Here is a 17,128-nt window from a genome sequence, read left to right on the forward strand (position 1 = left end):
TGGGATTGACTTGGTATCCCATTAACTTTTAAAATGTTGCAGACAAAGGTTTTTTTTTTAAATGAGGCAGTAAATGATGGCAAATGAGATTGGTAGAGTAAAACGTATTATGATGGCAGTGAAGTCAATTAGGATGGGGTGACAAAGACTCTAGCAGAAAATTCTGATGACGAAATCCTAGTTAAGACAAGATGGAGAGGTTTGAGTGTAACAACTTTGGTTATAAAGCAATATTGAGGGGCGCCGGGGCTGGTGTTGGAGGCCTCGTAAGTATTGAAAGGAAGGAAGTGGAGTGAAGAGACAGGGAGGGGGGAACAAGAGGGAGACAGGGGCTAAATGAGAAGCCAAATTGTCCTGAAAAGCAATAAACTGTAGACAATGCTTCATGAAAGATTTAAGTCTTGTTGCTTGAGATTTTGTAAAGATAGGGGGACTTCCTCCCTAGAGATTGTCAAAATAACGCGCTTTGGCGATTCTGTAATTTCTCAAGGTCCACTGGGGATTGTTGTTTAAATTGGTTCAAGTTTTAAAAGACAGGAATTGGTGTTTGGTCATTTAAAATGATCACAAAATATTGATCAAAGGTTTGTTATCCTCACTGGGCAAGATGTGTCACATTTATGTTTTAAACCCCTATACCATGACAACTTTAATGAACTTTGTAAAGTGGTTGTTTGGTGACTGGGAATCATGGTAGATGTCATTGATGAATCCTTAGCAAAATAAAAAAAGAAAAGGTCAGTCACATTTCTTTATTTATCAGTAATTCACAAGATATGATTTTCAAATGAAAAACAATATACATATATATAAATAGGAAAAAAATAACACTAATAAAAAAGAAGTTCAGCTCTGAATGCCAAATGTACGAGATAAAATAAACATATGGGGAGGAGGGGTTATACTGGAAACACTGCTTTCTTAGGGGTTGTTGGTGGGAAGGAGGGGTTATACTGGAAACACTACTTCCTTAGGGGTTGTTGGTGGGAAGGAGGGGTTATACTGGAAACACTGCTTCCTTAGTGGTTGTTGGTGGGGAGGAGGGGTTATACTGGAAACACTGCTTTCTTAGGGGTTGTTGGTGGGAAGGAGGGGTTATACTGGAAACACTGCTTCCTTAGGGGTTGTTGGTGGGAAGGAGGGGTTATACTGGAAACACTGCTTCCTTAGGGGTTGTTGGTGGGAAGGAGGGTTATACTGTAAACACTGCTTCCTTAGGGGTTGTTGGTGGGAAGGAGGGGTTATACTGGAAACACTGCTTTCTTAGGGGTTGTTGGTGGGAAGGAGGGGTTATACTGGAAACACTGCTTCCTTAGGGGTTGTTGGTGGGATGGAGGGGTTATACTGGAAACACTGCTTCCTTAGGGGTTGTTGGTGGGAAGGAGGGGTTATACTGTAAAAACTGCTTCCTTAGGGGTTGTTGGTGAGAAGGAGGGGTTATACTGGAAACACTGCTTTGTTATAAGTTATCAGGGTATGATGTCCGACCAGATATTATCCTCGTCTTCCATTGGTTTTTCTTTTCTATCGGATGCAATCACTCCCAGACATCAGCTTCATGTTACTACATGACACCACACACAAGGACTTGTTACTTATTCCAGGGTTACTCCTGTCGAGTAATCTCAGGTAAAATCGAGGAGTAACTAATTCCAGGGTTACTCCTGTCGAGTAATCTCAGGTAAAATCGAGGAGTAACTAATTCCAGGGTTACTCCTGTCGAGTAATCTCAGGTAAAATCGAGGAGTAACTAATACTAGGGTTACTCCTGTCGAGTAATCTCAGGTAAAATCGAGGAGTAACTAATACCAGGGTTACTACTGTCGAATAATCTCGGGTAAAATTGAGGAGTAACTAATTCCAGGGTTACTACTGTCGAGTAATCTCAGGTAAAATCGAGGAGTAACTAATTCCAGGGTTACTACTGTCGAGTAATCTCAGGTAAAATCGCGGAGTAACTAATTCCAGGGTTACTACTGTCGAATAATCTCGGGTAAAATTGAGGAGTAACTAATTCCAGGGTTACTACTGTCGAATAATCTCAGGTAAAATCGAGGAGTAACTAATTCCAGGGTTACTACTGTCGAATAATCTCAGGTAAAATCGAGGAGTAACTAATTCCAGGGTTACTACTGTCTAATAATCTCAGGTAAAATCGAGGAGTAACTAATTCCAGGGTTACTACTGTCGAATAATCTCAGGTAAAATCGAGGAGTAACTAATTCCAGGGTTACTACTGTCGAATAATCTCAGGTAAAATCGAGGAGTAACTAATTCCAGGGTTACTACTATCAAATAATTTGAGGTAAAATCGAGGAGTAACTAATTCCAGGGTTACTACTGTCGAGTAATCTCAGGTAAAATTGAGGAGTAACTAATTCCAGGGTTACTCCTGTCGAGTAATCTCTGGTAAAATCGAGGAGTAACTAATTCCAGGGTTACTACTATCAAATAATTTGAGGTAAAAATCGAGAAGTAACTAATTCCAGGGTTACTACTGTCGAGTAATCTCAGGTAAAATCGAGGAGTAACTAATTCCAGGGTTACTACTGATGAATAATCTCAGGTAAAATCGAGGAGTAACTAATTCCAGAGTTACTACTGTCGAATAATCTCGGGTAAAATTGAGGAGTAACTAATTCCAGGGTTACTACTGATGAATAATCTCAGGTAAAATCGAGGAGTAACTAATTCCAGGGTTACTACTGTCGAATAATCTCAGGTAAAATCGCGGAGTAATGATCAGAAGAATTATCAGTTGGTTGTTGTTTGGACTGTGATACCGAGATGAATATTGAATTGATCACTGGATTGATGACTTGTCAGTCCATACCTCAGGTGAACAAATCCCAGACACAATATGATGGCTATCTTTTCATGTTTCAGTCATAGAACATTTTAATGCCTTTCCTTTTATTCTGAATTGATCACACCAGGAATTATGTATGGATGATTTCTGTAGAACTAACTAGGCATATTGTATTGTGATAGCTAGATGTCATTGATGTAGTAATTGATGTAGTAATTGATGTAGTAATTGATTTACTTATATTGCAGGAAATGAAGGTCAACTGGGCCACCTCTCCAAGTAATCAGCCCAAACAAGACACAAGCAGTAAGTTTATATTTGCTTGTCTCCTCCGCAACACAAAGTTAACATTTTCACCATTTCCTCGGTCCCACACAAAGTTAACATTTTTACTGTCTCTTCAGTACCACACAAAGTTAACATTTTCACCATTTCCTCGGTACCACACAAAATTAACATTTTTACTGTCTCCTCAGCAACACAAAGTTACCATTTTCACCATTTCCTCGGTACCACACAAAATTAACATTTTTACTGTCTCTTCAGTACCACACAAAGTTAACATTTTCACCATTTCCTCGGTGCCACACAAAGTTACCATTTTCACCATTTCCTCGGTGCCACACAAAGTTACCATTTTTACTATCTCTTCAGTACCACACAAAGTTAACATTTTTACTATCTCTTCAGTACAACACAAAGTTAACATTTTTACTGTCTCTTCAGTACCACACAAAGTTAACATTTTCACGGCCTCCTCAGCACCACAAGGTTAACCATCCATACTTCTCTATATCACTCGATCACATGATAATGACCATTCTATTATTATTCTTACCAACATTGATTATTCTGTTGTGATTATCTGACGCTAGTTAACTGTTTTCTCAGCCTGGCCCAGATATTTCTGTTTGAGGTCAATACTGATGTCATGGGATATTCTTGTCAAGGGGATGTGATCTTCTCTAGACTAATCTATCGATAATTAATTGCATGATTTTCTTCACAAGTTCTCAATGAATCTTGGGTAGGCTGTCAGTCAGATCTGTATGGTGATCACAGGTAGGCTGTCAGCCAGATCTGTATGGTAATCTCAGGTAAGCTGTCAGCCAGATCTGTATGGTAATCACAGGTAGGCTGTCAGCCAGATCTGTATGGTAATCACAGGTAGGCTGTCAGCCAGATCTGTATGGTAATCACAGGTAGGCTGTCAGCCAGATCCATATGGTAATCACAGGTAGGCTGTCAGCCTGATCTGTATGGTAATTACAGGTAGGCTGTCAGCCAGATCTGTATGGTAATCTCAGGTAGGCTGTCATCCAGATCTGTATGGTAATCACAGGTAGGCTGTCAGCCAGATCTGTATGGTAATCTCAGGTAGGCTGTCAGCCAGATCTGTATGGTAATCACAGGTAGGCTGTCAGCCAGATCTGTATGGTAATCACAGGTAGGCTGTCAGCCAGATCTGTATGGTAATCACAGGTAGGCTGTCAGCCAGATCCGTATGGTAATCACAGGTAGGCTGTCAGCCAGATCCGTATGGTAATCACAGGTAGGCTGTCAGCCAGATCCGTATGGTAATCACAGGTAGGCTGTCAGCCAGATCCGTATGGTAATCACAGGTAGGCTGTCAGTCAGATCCGTATGGTAATCACAGGTAGGCTGTCAGCCAGATGTGTATGGTAATCACAGGTAGGCTGTCAGCCAGATCCGTATGGTAATTACAGGTAGGCTTTCAGCCAGATCCGTATGGTAATCTCAGGTAGGCTGTCAGCCAGATCCGTATGGTAATCTCAGGTAGGCTGTCAGCCAGATCCATATGGTAATTACAGGTAGGCTGTCAGTCAGGAAGTAATACAATAGTCCAGTATCCTAGGTCTATAAGTTATTATCATAGAAAGTAATACAGTGATCCAGTATCTTAGATCTATAGGCTTATTATAATAATGATATATATGATCTGGGATGTTAAATACTCAAACTGGGGGGTTTACTTTATGATCTGGGATGTTAAATACTCAAACTGGAGGGCTACAATATGATCTGGGATGTTAAATACTCAAACTGGAGGGTTACAATATGATCTGGGATGTTAAATACTCAAACTGGAGGGTTTACATCATGATCTGGGATGTTAAATACTCAAACTGGGGAGTTTACTTTATGTTCTGGGATGTTAAATACTCAAACTGGAGGGCTACAATATGATCTGGGATGTTAAATACTCAAACTGGAGGGTTACAATATGATCTGGGATGTTAAATACTCAAACTGGAGGGTTTACATCATGATCTGGGATGTTAAATACTCAAACTGGGGAGTTTACTTTATGATCTGGGATGTTAAATACTCAAACTGGGAAGTTTACTTTATGATCTGGGATGTTAAATACTCAAACTGGAGGGCTACAATATGATCTGGGATGTTAAATACTCAAACTGGAGGGCTACAATATGATCTGGGATGTTAAATACTCAAACTGAGGGGTTTACTTTATGATCTGGGATGTTAAATACTCAAACTGGAGGGTTACAATATGATCTGGGATGTTAAATACTCAAACTGGGGGGTTTACTTTATAATCTGGGATGTTAAATACTCAAACTGGAGGGTTACAATATGATCTGGGATGTTAAATACTCAAACTGGGGGGTTTACTTTATGATCTGGGATGTTAAATACTCAAACTGAGGGGTTTACTTTATGATCTGGGATGTTAAATATTCAAACTGAGGAGTTTACTTTATGATCTGGGATGTTAAATACTCAAACTGGAGGGTTTACTTTATGATCTGGGATGTTAAATACTCAAACTGGAGGGTTACAATATGATCTGGGATGTTAAATACTCAAACTGGGGGGTTACAATATGATCTGGGATGTTAAATACTCAAACTGGAGGGTTACAATATGATCTGGGATGTTAAATACTCAAACTGGAGGGTTTACTTTATGATCTGGGATGTTAAATACTCAAACTGGAGGGTTACAATATGATCTGGGATGTTAAATACTCAAACTGGGGGGTTTACTTTATGATCTGGGATGTTAAATACTCAAACTGGAGGGTTACAATATGATCTGGGATGTTAAATACTCAAACTGGAGGGTTTACTTTATGATCTGGGATGTTAAATACTCAAACTGGGGAGTTTACTTTATGATCTGGGATGTTAAATACTCAAACTGGAGGGTTACAATATGATCTGGGATGTTAAATACTCAAACTGGAGGGTTACAATATGATCTGAGATGTTAAATACTCAAACTGGGGGGTTACAATATGATCTGGGATGTTAAATACTCAAACTGGGGGGTTACAATATGATCTGGGATGTTAAATACTCAAACTGGAGGGCTACAATATGATCTGGGATGTTAAATACTCAAACTGGGGGTTTACTTTATGATCTGGGATGTTAAATACTCAAACTGAGGGGTTTACTTTATGATCTGGGATGTTAAATACTCAAACTGGGGGGTTTACTTTATGATCTGGGATGTTAAATACTCAAACTGGGGGTTTACTTTATGATCTGGGATGTTAAATACTCAAACTGGAGGGTTTACTTTATGATCTGGGATGTTAAATACTCAAACTGGAGGGTTACAATATGATCTGGGATGTTAAATACTCAAACTGAGGGGTTTACTTTATGATCTGGGATGTTAAATACTCAAACTGAGGGGTTTACTTTATGATCTGGGATGTTAAATACTCAAACTGGGGGTTTACTTTATGATCTGGGATGTTAAATACTCAAACTGGAGGGTTTACTTTATGATCTGGGATGTTAAATACTCAAACTGAGGGGTTTACTTTATGATCTGGGATGTTAAATACTCAAACTGGAGGGTTACAATATGATCTGGGATGTTAAATACTCAAACTGGGGAGTTTACTTTATGATCTGGGATGTTAAATACTCAAACTGGAGGGTTTACTTTATGATCTGGGATGTTAAATACTCAAACTGAGGGGTTTACTTTATGATCTGGGATGTTAAATACTCAAACTGGAGGGTTACAATATGATCTGGGATGTTAAATATTCAAACTGGAGGGTTACAATATGATCTGGGATGTTAAATACTCAAACTGGGGGGTTTACTTTATGATCTGGGATGTTAAATACTCAAACTGGAGGGTTACAATATGATCTGGGATGTTAAATACTCAAACTGGGGGGTTTACTTTATGATCTGGGATGTTAAATATTCAAACTGAGGGGTTTACTTTATGATCCGGAAAGATAAAATAACTCAATATAGTGAGTATACAATCTATCAAGTTATTATATGTCGGGGGTTTCCAGCGCTGTAACATTGAGTCATCTTTGGAATTGTAACCAATACTCTGGCCTCTATAACCATGTGTTGATATTATAGCTCCCATCACCAAAGTGTTGCCTCAATACACAATAAAAACAGTTTTCATGGTTGTACGTTTACTAACCATTGTTTTTGTCCCAGTATCCCATGAAGCCCATTGATCGATGTAGCTATTATTAAGAGAATATTTTGCCTAAATACACAATATAATTTTTTTTATTTGCATGGCTATTTACCATTACTGCTGTTTTGACAAACCCACCATAAACCAGTGTATTTACATAGCTGTGTGTGCTATGACCATGGCTAGGTTCAGAGGCGGTGAACATAACAGTAACTGGTGTTTTACTATTTATAAGACTGGCGTCCGTGTCGACATAAGAACCGGGGCTTTTAATGACATAAAGCACGCATGTTGCATGTGAAGTGTAGTGTAACATCATGGTAACGGTCCGGTCGACATTTGTCACCAAGTAAGACTGAATTGCTACTGATTAGCCCTAATTACCGAGATAAAAGCCAGGGATAATTGCTATTATTACCACACGTACCCATACAACGCTGCATAAGCTCAGCCAAATCTACACAAACATTTTCTACAATAAATGCCTCACCACTGTCTTGAAGTGATTTTCAATTTTGTTTCTGACCGTCGATATGGCAGCAGCTATTGTTGGGAGACATGCTTGTTTGTGTCACTTTGTCTGTTTAATGAGTGTAAATGTCCTGCGATTCAAACCTGACTGGTGAGTGTCATTGTTGAGGTACCTACTACTTGTTTGATGTTGTCAGGCTAAGTTGGTTTCCCCTGTACAAAGTGTTTACGGCCTGATTTATGTGGTAGTTCAATACTCCTATTACATTCACACGTAATTCAAGGACATCGTCCCAAGGCCCCAGTCTTAAAGTTCTCTCTAATAGATGGTTATTGATAGTATATACATGATCAGGGTTTTTAACAGCTATAACTCGCTGAATAAACTCTGAATTGGATAACATTTGTTAGAATTATGGCATATGTATATAGACTTATTTTAAGCCTATGAGCCTTGAGTCTTAGAAAGAGACTCAATGATTATTGATCTCGAAATCACAATTCAAATGGGGAATCCTTAAAAGTTTCGAAATTTCTATTGATTAAAACCAGAACTTTTCTGCATAATGCAGATGTAATTTCTAGAATAGTAGTTTTTGTAAAAAAAAATGTTTAGTTGATATTTTACCTGTTTGACCTCAATGGCTTTGAAAACACTACTTGAATATAGATTATATTTTTTACCTGGTTAAATAGGTTTGTTTCTCTTGAGTTATATATAAACGACACGTAAACTGATGATTAGTACAATACCTGGTGTTTTACTTTCCATTTCCCTGATACTACTTCTTTTCTCATAAACACACCATCATACTTTATGATAAAATTTGATATATCTTCAGGACATATTACAGCATTACAAGACATCTAGGTCACTGTGACCTTCATATTCATCTGGTCATATTATTCGCATTGCTTTCAAGCATGTTTTTTTTTTTGTTTTTTTTACAAAATTTCACTCTGGTAGAAGTTTTACATTCATCACACTTGACATTTACACGTGTAGATACATATTGAGGTGTAATGCACCAAACAGTTGGGGCGCCATCAATATTTATCTGTCACCCAGATTTAATTGTTTAATTGTTATATTTACATTACTTATGTTAAACTCCGCCTTTCTTAAACAAAAACAATCTTGATTTTCATCCATTTCCCTGTATATTCATTTGAAAGAATAGCATTTTAAATCAAATTCCTTTCTGTGATTGAATTGCAACCAATCTGACACACGGTACAAAGCCTTGATGTGACGATGATCAACATAGATAAAATGACGTCATAATAATGCAATTGTTCTCAATCATTATCCTGGCTGTGTTTGATTCATTCGTAGCGAAGCATTTCCATGATGTTTTTCAAAATGATGCAACAATCATGTCATGTGATCTTGTCTGCATCTATACGCTCATAGATGCAACCCAGATTAACACTGAGGCAATGGGAGGCTCGGGTGCCAAATGTAGATATATACATGTAGATACATATTGAAGGGTAATATAGGTCCCTGTGATCTGTATAAGTTTCTACTTTGGGTAGTTTTTGTGGGTTTTTTTCCCCTTTCATTTCCACCTGTGTAAGATCTTTGGGCAAAGTACATATTAACAAAACATTCTAGTAAATTAAATACATATTATCAGACATGGCAGAAAATTTGCATGAAAAAAATCTTTTGAAGAAAAAAAAAGGAATTGCATTAATTTTGAATGACCCTGAAAATGAGGTTGATGAATTGCAGTGACTGGAAACCTAACCTTTATTATGGAAACATTTATTTCTAGCGGTGCCAGTTTGACCTTTGATGACCCTTGGTAATAGAACTTGATTACTTTGTAATGTTGACTGTTTGACCTTTAAGGTACCTTGACCTATAGAAGCTATTTTACACCACTAGAATGTTCCCTGTGTGATTAGATGTAAACATCAGGACGTGACCAGATCAATGTTAATAATAACCTGGTTACTTCACCAGATCAATGTTAATAATAACCTGGTTACTTCACCAGATCAATGTTAACAATAACCTGGTTACTTCACCAGATCAATGTTAATAATAACCTGGTTACTTCACCAGATCAATGTTAACAATAACCTGGTTACTTCACCAGATCAATGTTAATAATAACCTGGTTACTTCACCAGATCAATGTTAATAATAACCTGGTTACTTCACCAGATCAATGTTAATAATAACCTGGTTACTTCACCAGATCAATGTTAACAATAACCTGGTTACTTCACCAGATCAATGTTAACAATAACCTGGTTACTTCACCAGATCGATGTTAACAATAACCTGGTTACTTCACCAGATCGATGTTAATAATAACCTGGTTACTTCACCAGATCGATGTTAATAATAACCTGGTTACTTCACCAGATCAATGTTAATAATAACCTGGTTACTTCACCAGATCAATGTTAATAATAACCTGGTTACTTCACCAGATCAATGTTAACAATAACCTGGTTACTTCACCAGATCAATGTTAATAATAACCTGGTTACTTCACCAGATCAATGTTAATAATAACCTGGTTACTTCACCAGATCAATGTTAACAATAACCTGGTTACTTCACCAGATCAATGTTAATAATAACTTGGAATCTTTAACTTTATCAGACTTCACCAGTCCAGATCATAACCTGACATCTAACTTCATCAGACTTCACCAGTCTAGATCATAACCTGACATCTAACTTCATCAGACTTCACCAGTCTAGATCATAACCTGATATCTAACTTCATCAGACTTCACCAGTCCAGATCATAACCTGACATCTAACTTCATCAGACTTCACCAGTCCAGATCATAACCTGACATCTAACTTCATCAGACTTCACCAGTCTAGATCATAACCTGACATCTAACTTCATCAGACTTCACCAGTCTAGATCATAACCTGACATCTAACTTCATCAGACTTCACCAGTCTAGATCATAACCTGACATCTTTAACCTCATCAGACTTCTATCCATCAAGTTCCAGTAATACAAGCAGTCCATCTGTCTACACTCCTATCCATTCACCAATTTATCCCTTTTACATGCAGAGTTATAGCCTCATTGGTGATTCTGACCTTTGCTTGGAGGTCAATTGGAACATGAATCACACACCTTCTATTAGATTAGATTATTTGACAATAAATGCATGATTCCTGGTTACAATATGCAGTAAACACATGTGGCCAACAATAGAGTAATTCACGTTTGAAATAAACTTAGGTTTTTACGTCAGATGAACAAGTTCTGTTTAAATATTACCACTGACCTTTGTTGTGTCCTTTTGTTTTTCAGAACATTTCCATATATTTGTGGGAGACCTCAGTCCAGATATAGAAACACACCAACTCAAAGAAGCTTTTGGAGCTTTTGGGGAAATATCGTAAGTATATGTTATGTCAGTGTGGAGTTTACGTGTCAGAGGAGACAGATAGTGAATTGTTGGATTTAGTGACAGAGGGTTTCAGTCTGGCTAGACTTGATGGTTTGTATTGGTCAGGTTTAAATTTTCTTTTCTCACTATGTGTAATTAATTTTGTAAATGTGTGGGATATCATTTTGTGAATATAGAAATGTAGAGGTACACACCCCGGTTCATGGTGATATTCCCAGTCGTGTGTTCCAGACCAGTGATAGATTGGGCAGTCTCATAAAATGCTAGTTAATAACATTATTTCCCTTGCTGCTCGTTATTGGAAGTGGGGCTTACATCATGGCGAGCAGGGGCTACCTGCGATATTGAATTGGCTAGATCAACATACATTGGCTGTTGTACTCTCGGGAATTCTCGCTTTGTTACGTGCTACAAAAATGTGGAATTTGTTGAAAATTTGATGAGCACAAGCTAATTGATTGTAATGAAAGTGAGAGAATTGACAATCACACGGCAGCCATCACCACTAAAAGTAACGTAACACTGCCACACTAATCCATCAGGGTCAAATTTACGTTTGTTTAATTGATGATTTGTCAAGAGTATAACAGATCCAGTTGTGTACATCTACAGGGTACATGTACCATTGTTGTTAACTGTCTAACGAGACTTTTGTGTCGGTCTAGACCAGACAATAATACAATTCTGTAATGAAGAGGAAGTTTGGGATTTTGAAAGGTCAAAAGTCTAAGGAAGCCTAAATTTAGTTTGATTCATTAGGTTTGTTCATTGAAATACAGAATGTCTTCTGATTATGCATTATAACAATTAGAACATATATTGTGTAACCATGGGAACACTTCAGTGTAACCATGGGAACACTTCAGTGTAACCATGAGAACACTACCTTGTAACCATGGGAACACTTCAGTGTAACCATGAGAACACTACCTTGTAACCATGGGAACACTTCAGTGTAACCATGAGAACACTACCTTGTAACCATGGGAACACTTCAGTGTAACCATGAGAACACTACCTTGTAACCATGGGAACACTTCTGTGTAACCATGGGAACACTACCTTGTAACCATGGGAACACTTCTGTGTAACCATGAGAACACTACCTTGTAACCATGAGAACACTACCTTGTAACCATGGGAACACTTCCTTATAACCAATGGAACACTAACTTGTAACCAATGGAACACTTCCTTATAACCATGGGAACACTACCTTGTAACCATGAGAACACTACCTTGTAACCATGAGAACACTACCTTGTAACCATGGGAACACTACCTTGTAACCATGGGAACACTACATTGTAACAATTATGTCTTTTAATTAGTAGTATTCTCCTCATTTTGAGGAGCTATTTTTACTTGGTTCATAAATAATCGTCACTGTAACTTGGAATACTTCTGGCATGACCATGCTTGGAATTTGTCCCTTGTTTCTTATAATGGAATTAATTGTGATTGCTTCCTAATAGTTTCCTCAAACCCGAGGAAGTTTCATGATGCACACACTTTGTGCACCTAGTGATAAAATCTACTGACTGACTGTCTGACTACATTACATATTATCCCATCAATGTTACATGGTTATGACAGTGTTTGCTCTTCTCTCTCCCTATGTTATCATAAACAATCAACATAATCCCATCCAGCTATGTACATAAGGTAGATTTAAAATATTGGAAGTGTTTTACTGTTGGTGCCTGGGGGACCATAGTGCCGGGGTACTAGTAATTAGGTTATATAATGAAGGTCAGAGGCACACTTATCTAATTAACAACTCCCATGGTCCCTAGTCGGACTCATATTTTTCTCAGACTATCACACTCCATATTTTCAATTTCACTATACAAAATACAATATCCCCAGCTATAAAACAATTGATGAAGCTAGCTGTTCCATTCACTGCTCAAGGTGACCGAGATGCTTGGCAGATATATATTGTTAATGTTTAGATGCTTTCAGAACAGCCTTATTGATGCTGTAAGCACAGGGAGGCTTTTAGAACAGCCTTATTGATGCTGTAAGCCCAGGGAGGCTTTCAGAACAGCCTTATTGATACTGTTAGCATAGGGAGGCTATCTGAACAGCCTTATTGATACTGTTAGCATAGGGAAGCTCTCTGAACAGCCTTATTGATACTGTTAGCGTAGGGAGGCTCTCTGAACAGCCTTATTGATACTGTTAGCATAGGGAGGCTATCTGAACAGCCTTATTGATGCTGTTAGCGTAGGGAGGCTCTCTGAACAGCCTTATTGATGCTGTTAGCGTAGGGAGGCTCTCTGAACAGCCTTATTGATGCTGTTAGCGTAGGGAGGCTCTCTGAACAGCCTTATTGATACTGTTAGCGTAGGGAGACTCTCTGAACAGCCTTATTGATGCTGTTAAAGTAGGGAGGCTTTCAGAACATCCGTATTTAGGGTTATATTTATCTACAGGGTTGTACAAGATCTTTGTACAACTATAGGTTAGGCAAAATCTTGATTCAACGAAAGGCCTTGGGATTATTTATCATATAGGGTCAAGATAAAGGACATAGTATTAAGGCTCTAGGAAAATCCTTTTATACAGGTTTCAGGCAAACAGCCCTAGGATTGTTCTAGTATCCTGGTGAAGACTCTGGGATGTATCTCTACTTTTATTTGTAGGATCCGACAACAGTGCCTTAATTAGCCCTTTAAAAGACCTTACTTTTTAATGTATTCTTACTCAACCAAACTACAATGTTGTCTAGTATTAATGTTCAGAACTTATCAGAATTTTATGATTCAGTTATTCTAAATTAATAAAAAAAAAGTTCAATATACTAGTATTGGAGGAATGTTTTCATTTGCCTGATGATGGGGGGATTTTTTGCCTACAAAATGTTAACAATTACGTAGGCGTTGCGGGGTATTGCGGTATCTTACACAAGTATTGAATTTGGAAAGTGTGCATGTGGCTCCTTATAAGTGATCAGTGGCTTTCTAGTAGACAATCAAGAAGGAGTCAACTTTATTTTGCGGGTAGATGTAAGCAAACTTATAGTAATTGCGTTTTGTTTGTTGTCAACATTAATTGTAGTAAATTTAGAATGATTCTTCATTGATCATGAGATCTAGATTTATTTGAGATTTTCTGTATATTTAGTGTTTCAGTATTCCTGTAGGTACCAGATATCTGTTTGTGCAGTTTTTGTAGTTTTCGTGTGGTCAGCTATCTCTGGGCCAACAGGTATGTTTACCTGTATGTATGCTCCATTTATTTTGATAAATTTAATTGGCCACATAAATATGTCAACGATGTGTAGATGGCACAGGTGTTGAGTACCAAGTTCTGCATCATTTATGTCCAACGAATAGAAGATGAAAATTAGTAAATGTCATTGAACCATAACATATTGATTGCAAGTTCACAAACGAAGCTAATAAAAGATGATGAAGAAGATATTTTCAGGTTTAATATTGGAACTTTGACATGTCATAAAGCTCCACCATCTCTACCAGGGGTGATTGGTCCACCTAAAATAACTGACATTTCACGACTAATGTGAATTCTCAGAGGTCGTAGGGTTAATGATTGAATATCAAGTATTAAATTATGGAGACAACTTCTGTGCTGAAATAAATTTTTCTTATCATGTTAAGTAATAATAGTTTGTCATTACTGTAGGCCAATTTTTAGCTTGATGGATGGAAAAGTTGGGGAATAGAAACTTTATTGAAGAGTAATGGTATTAGTTTCCTCTCTGCTGACAGAGTTAATTAGTAACGCAGGAAATTAATTTCCTATCAATTTATGGAAATTTATTTATCTGACGTTTTTATCTTCACAGGCAGGATATGACAGTAAAATAGTGATGATTTCTGTTCCTGTACTCAATTCATGTATCAAACATTTCTATCCTCACAAATGTCATATAGAAAATTTAAGTCTCCTGTTTGTTCATAGACACTTTTTCATGGCTGCACGACATTATAACTATGTAATAGTCTTATACACTACATTATAACTATGTAATAGTCTTATACACTACATTATAAATATATGATAGTCGTATACACTATGTTATAAATATATAATAGTCGTATACACTATGTTATCAATATATAATAGTCTTATACACTACGTTTATAAATATATACTACATTATAAATATATGATAGTCGTATACACTACCTTTATAAATATATACTATGTTATAAATATATGATAGTCGTATACACTACGCTATAAATATATACTATGTTATAAATATATAATAGTCGTATACACTATGTTATAAATATATAATAGTCGTATACACTATGTTATAAATATATAATAGTCTAATACACTACATTATAAATATATAATAGTCGTATACACTACGTTATAAATATATAATAGTCATATACACTACGTTATAAATATATAATAGTCGTATACACTATGTTATAAATATATTATAGTCGTATACACTATGTTATAAATATATAATAGTCGTATACACTATGTTATATATATATAATAGTCGTATACACTACATTATAAATATATGATAGTCGTATACACTATGTTATAAATATATAATAGTCGTATACACTATGTTATAAATATATGATAGTCGTATACACTACATTATGAATATATAATAGTCGTATATACTATGTTATAAATATATAATAGTCGTATACACTACATTATAAATATAAAATAGTCGTATACACTACATTATAAATATATAATAGTCGTATACACTACATTATAAATATATGATAGTCGTATACACTACATTATAAATATATGATAGTCGTATACACTACATTATAAATATATGATAGTCGTATACACTATGTTATAAATATATGATAGTCGTATATACTATGTTATAAATATATAATAGTCGTATACACTACATTATAAATATAAAATAGTCGTATACACTACATTATAAATATATAATAGTCGTATACACTACATTATAAATATATAATAGTCGTATACACTACATTATAAATATATGATAGTCGTATACACTATGTTATAAATATATGATAGTCGTATACACTATGTTATAAATATATAATAGTCGTATACACTATGTTATAAATATATAGTAGTCGTATACACTATGTTATAAATATATAATAGTCGTATACACTATGTTATAAATATATAGTATATGTTATACAGTTTATTAATGAATCTTGTATGACTTGGCAGAAATGAAATCCAGAATGATTAAAGTTGGAGAATCATAGACTGAAGATAAAAACAATAAAAAATATCTATCAATCCAAAAACAGAAACCTCCAATAAATGAGAAGTAATAAAATTGGAGACAGTATTATCGAAACTGTAGAACTATTGATTCAAAATAGAAATTCTTAATGGGCAACATTAGAATCAAATAAAAATTGCTTTTATAAAGTGTGGGACTAGTCTAAAGTATGTCATGGTTTGAAGGGTTTGTGTGGTAACAGTCTGTGGTGGTTTTTACTCGCGAGATATGACTATGGTGTGGTAGTGGTATCACTCGGTGGACCATGTTGTAGTGGTATCACCCTGTGGACCATGTCGTAGTGGTATCACTCGGTGGACCATGTGGTAGTGGTATCACTCAGTGGACCATGTCGTAGTGGTATCACCCAGTGGACCATGTCGTAGTGGTATCACCCAGTGGACCATGTCGTAGTGGTATCACTCAGTGGACCATGTCGTAGTGGTATCACTCAGTGGACCATGTGACTGTGGTATCACTCAGTGGACCATGTCGTAGTGGTATCACCCAGTGGACCATGTCGTAGTGGTATCACTCTGTGGACCATGTGACTGTGGTATCACCCAGTGGACCGTGTCGTAGTGGTATCACCCAGTGGACCGTGTCGTAGTGGTATCACTCAGTGGACCGTGTCGTAGTGGTATCACCCAGTGGACCGTGTCGTAGTGGTATCACTCAGTGGACCGTGTCGTAGTGGTATCACCCAGTGGACCGTGTCGTAGTGGTATCACCCAGTGGACCGTGTCGTAGT

General features: G+C 36.8%; 1 protein-coding gene across 7 annotated transcripts in view; it reads left to right on the plus strand.

Moving 5' to 3' along the window:
- The window catches only part of LOC117339289 (nucleolysin TIAR-like), a 295,336-nt gene that overhangs the window by 236,236 nt on the left and 41,972 nt on the right, over window positions 1–17,128 (plus strand). For all 7 annotated transcript variants that reach the window (XR_004535152.1, XR_004535153.1, XR_004535155.1 and 4 more), the window contains 2 exons: window positions 3,058–3,115; window positions 11,036–11,123. Coding sequence is in view for 3 of the 7 variants with exons in the window: in XM_033900800.1 (XP_033756691.1) it covers window positions 3,058–3,115; window positions 11,036–11,123 (146 nt within the window). In the remaining 4 variants the exon portion in view is untranslated. The remainder of the gene's footprint in view (window positions 1–3,057; window positions 3,116–11,035; window positions 11,124–17,128) is intronic.

This window comes from Pecten maximus, chromosome 12 (genome assembly GCF_902652985.1).
Source record: "Pecten maximus chromosome 12, xPecMax1.1, whole genome shotgun sequence".
Lineage (NCBI taxonomy): Eukaryota > Metazoa > Mollusca > Bivalvia > Pectinida > Pectinidae > Pecten > Pecten maximus.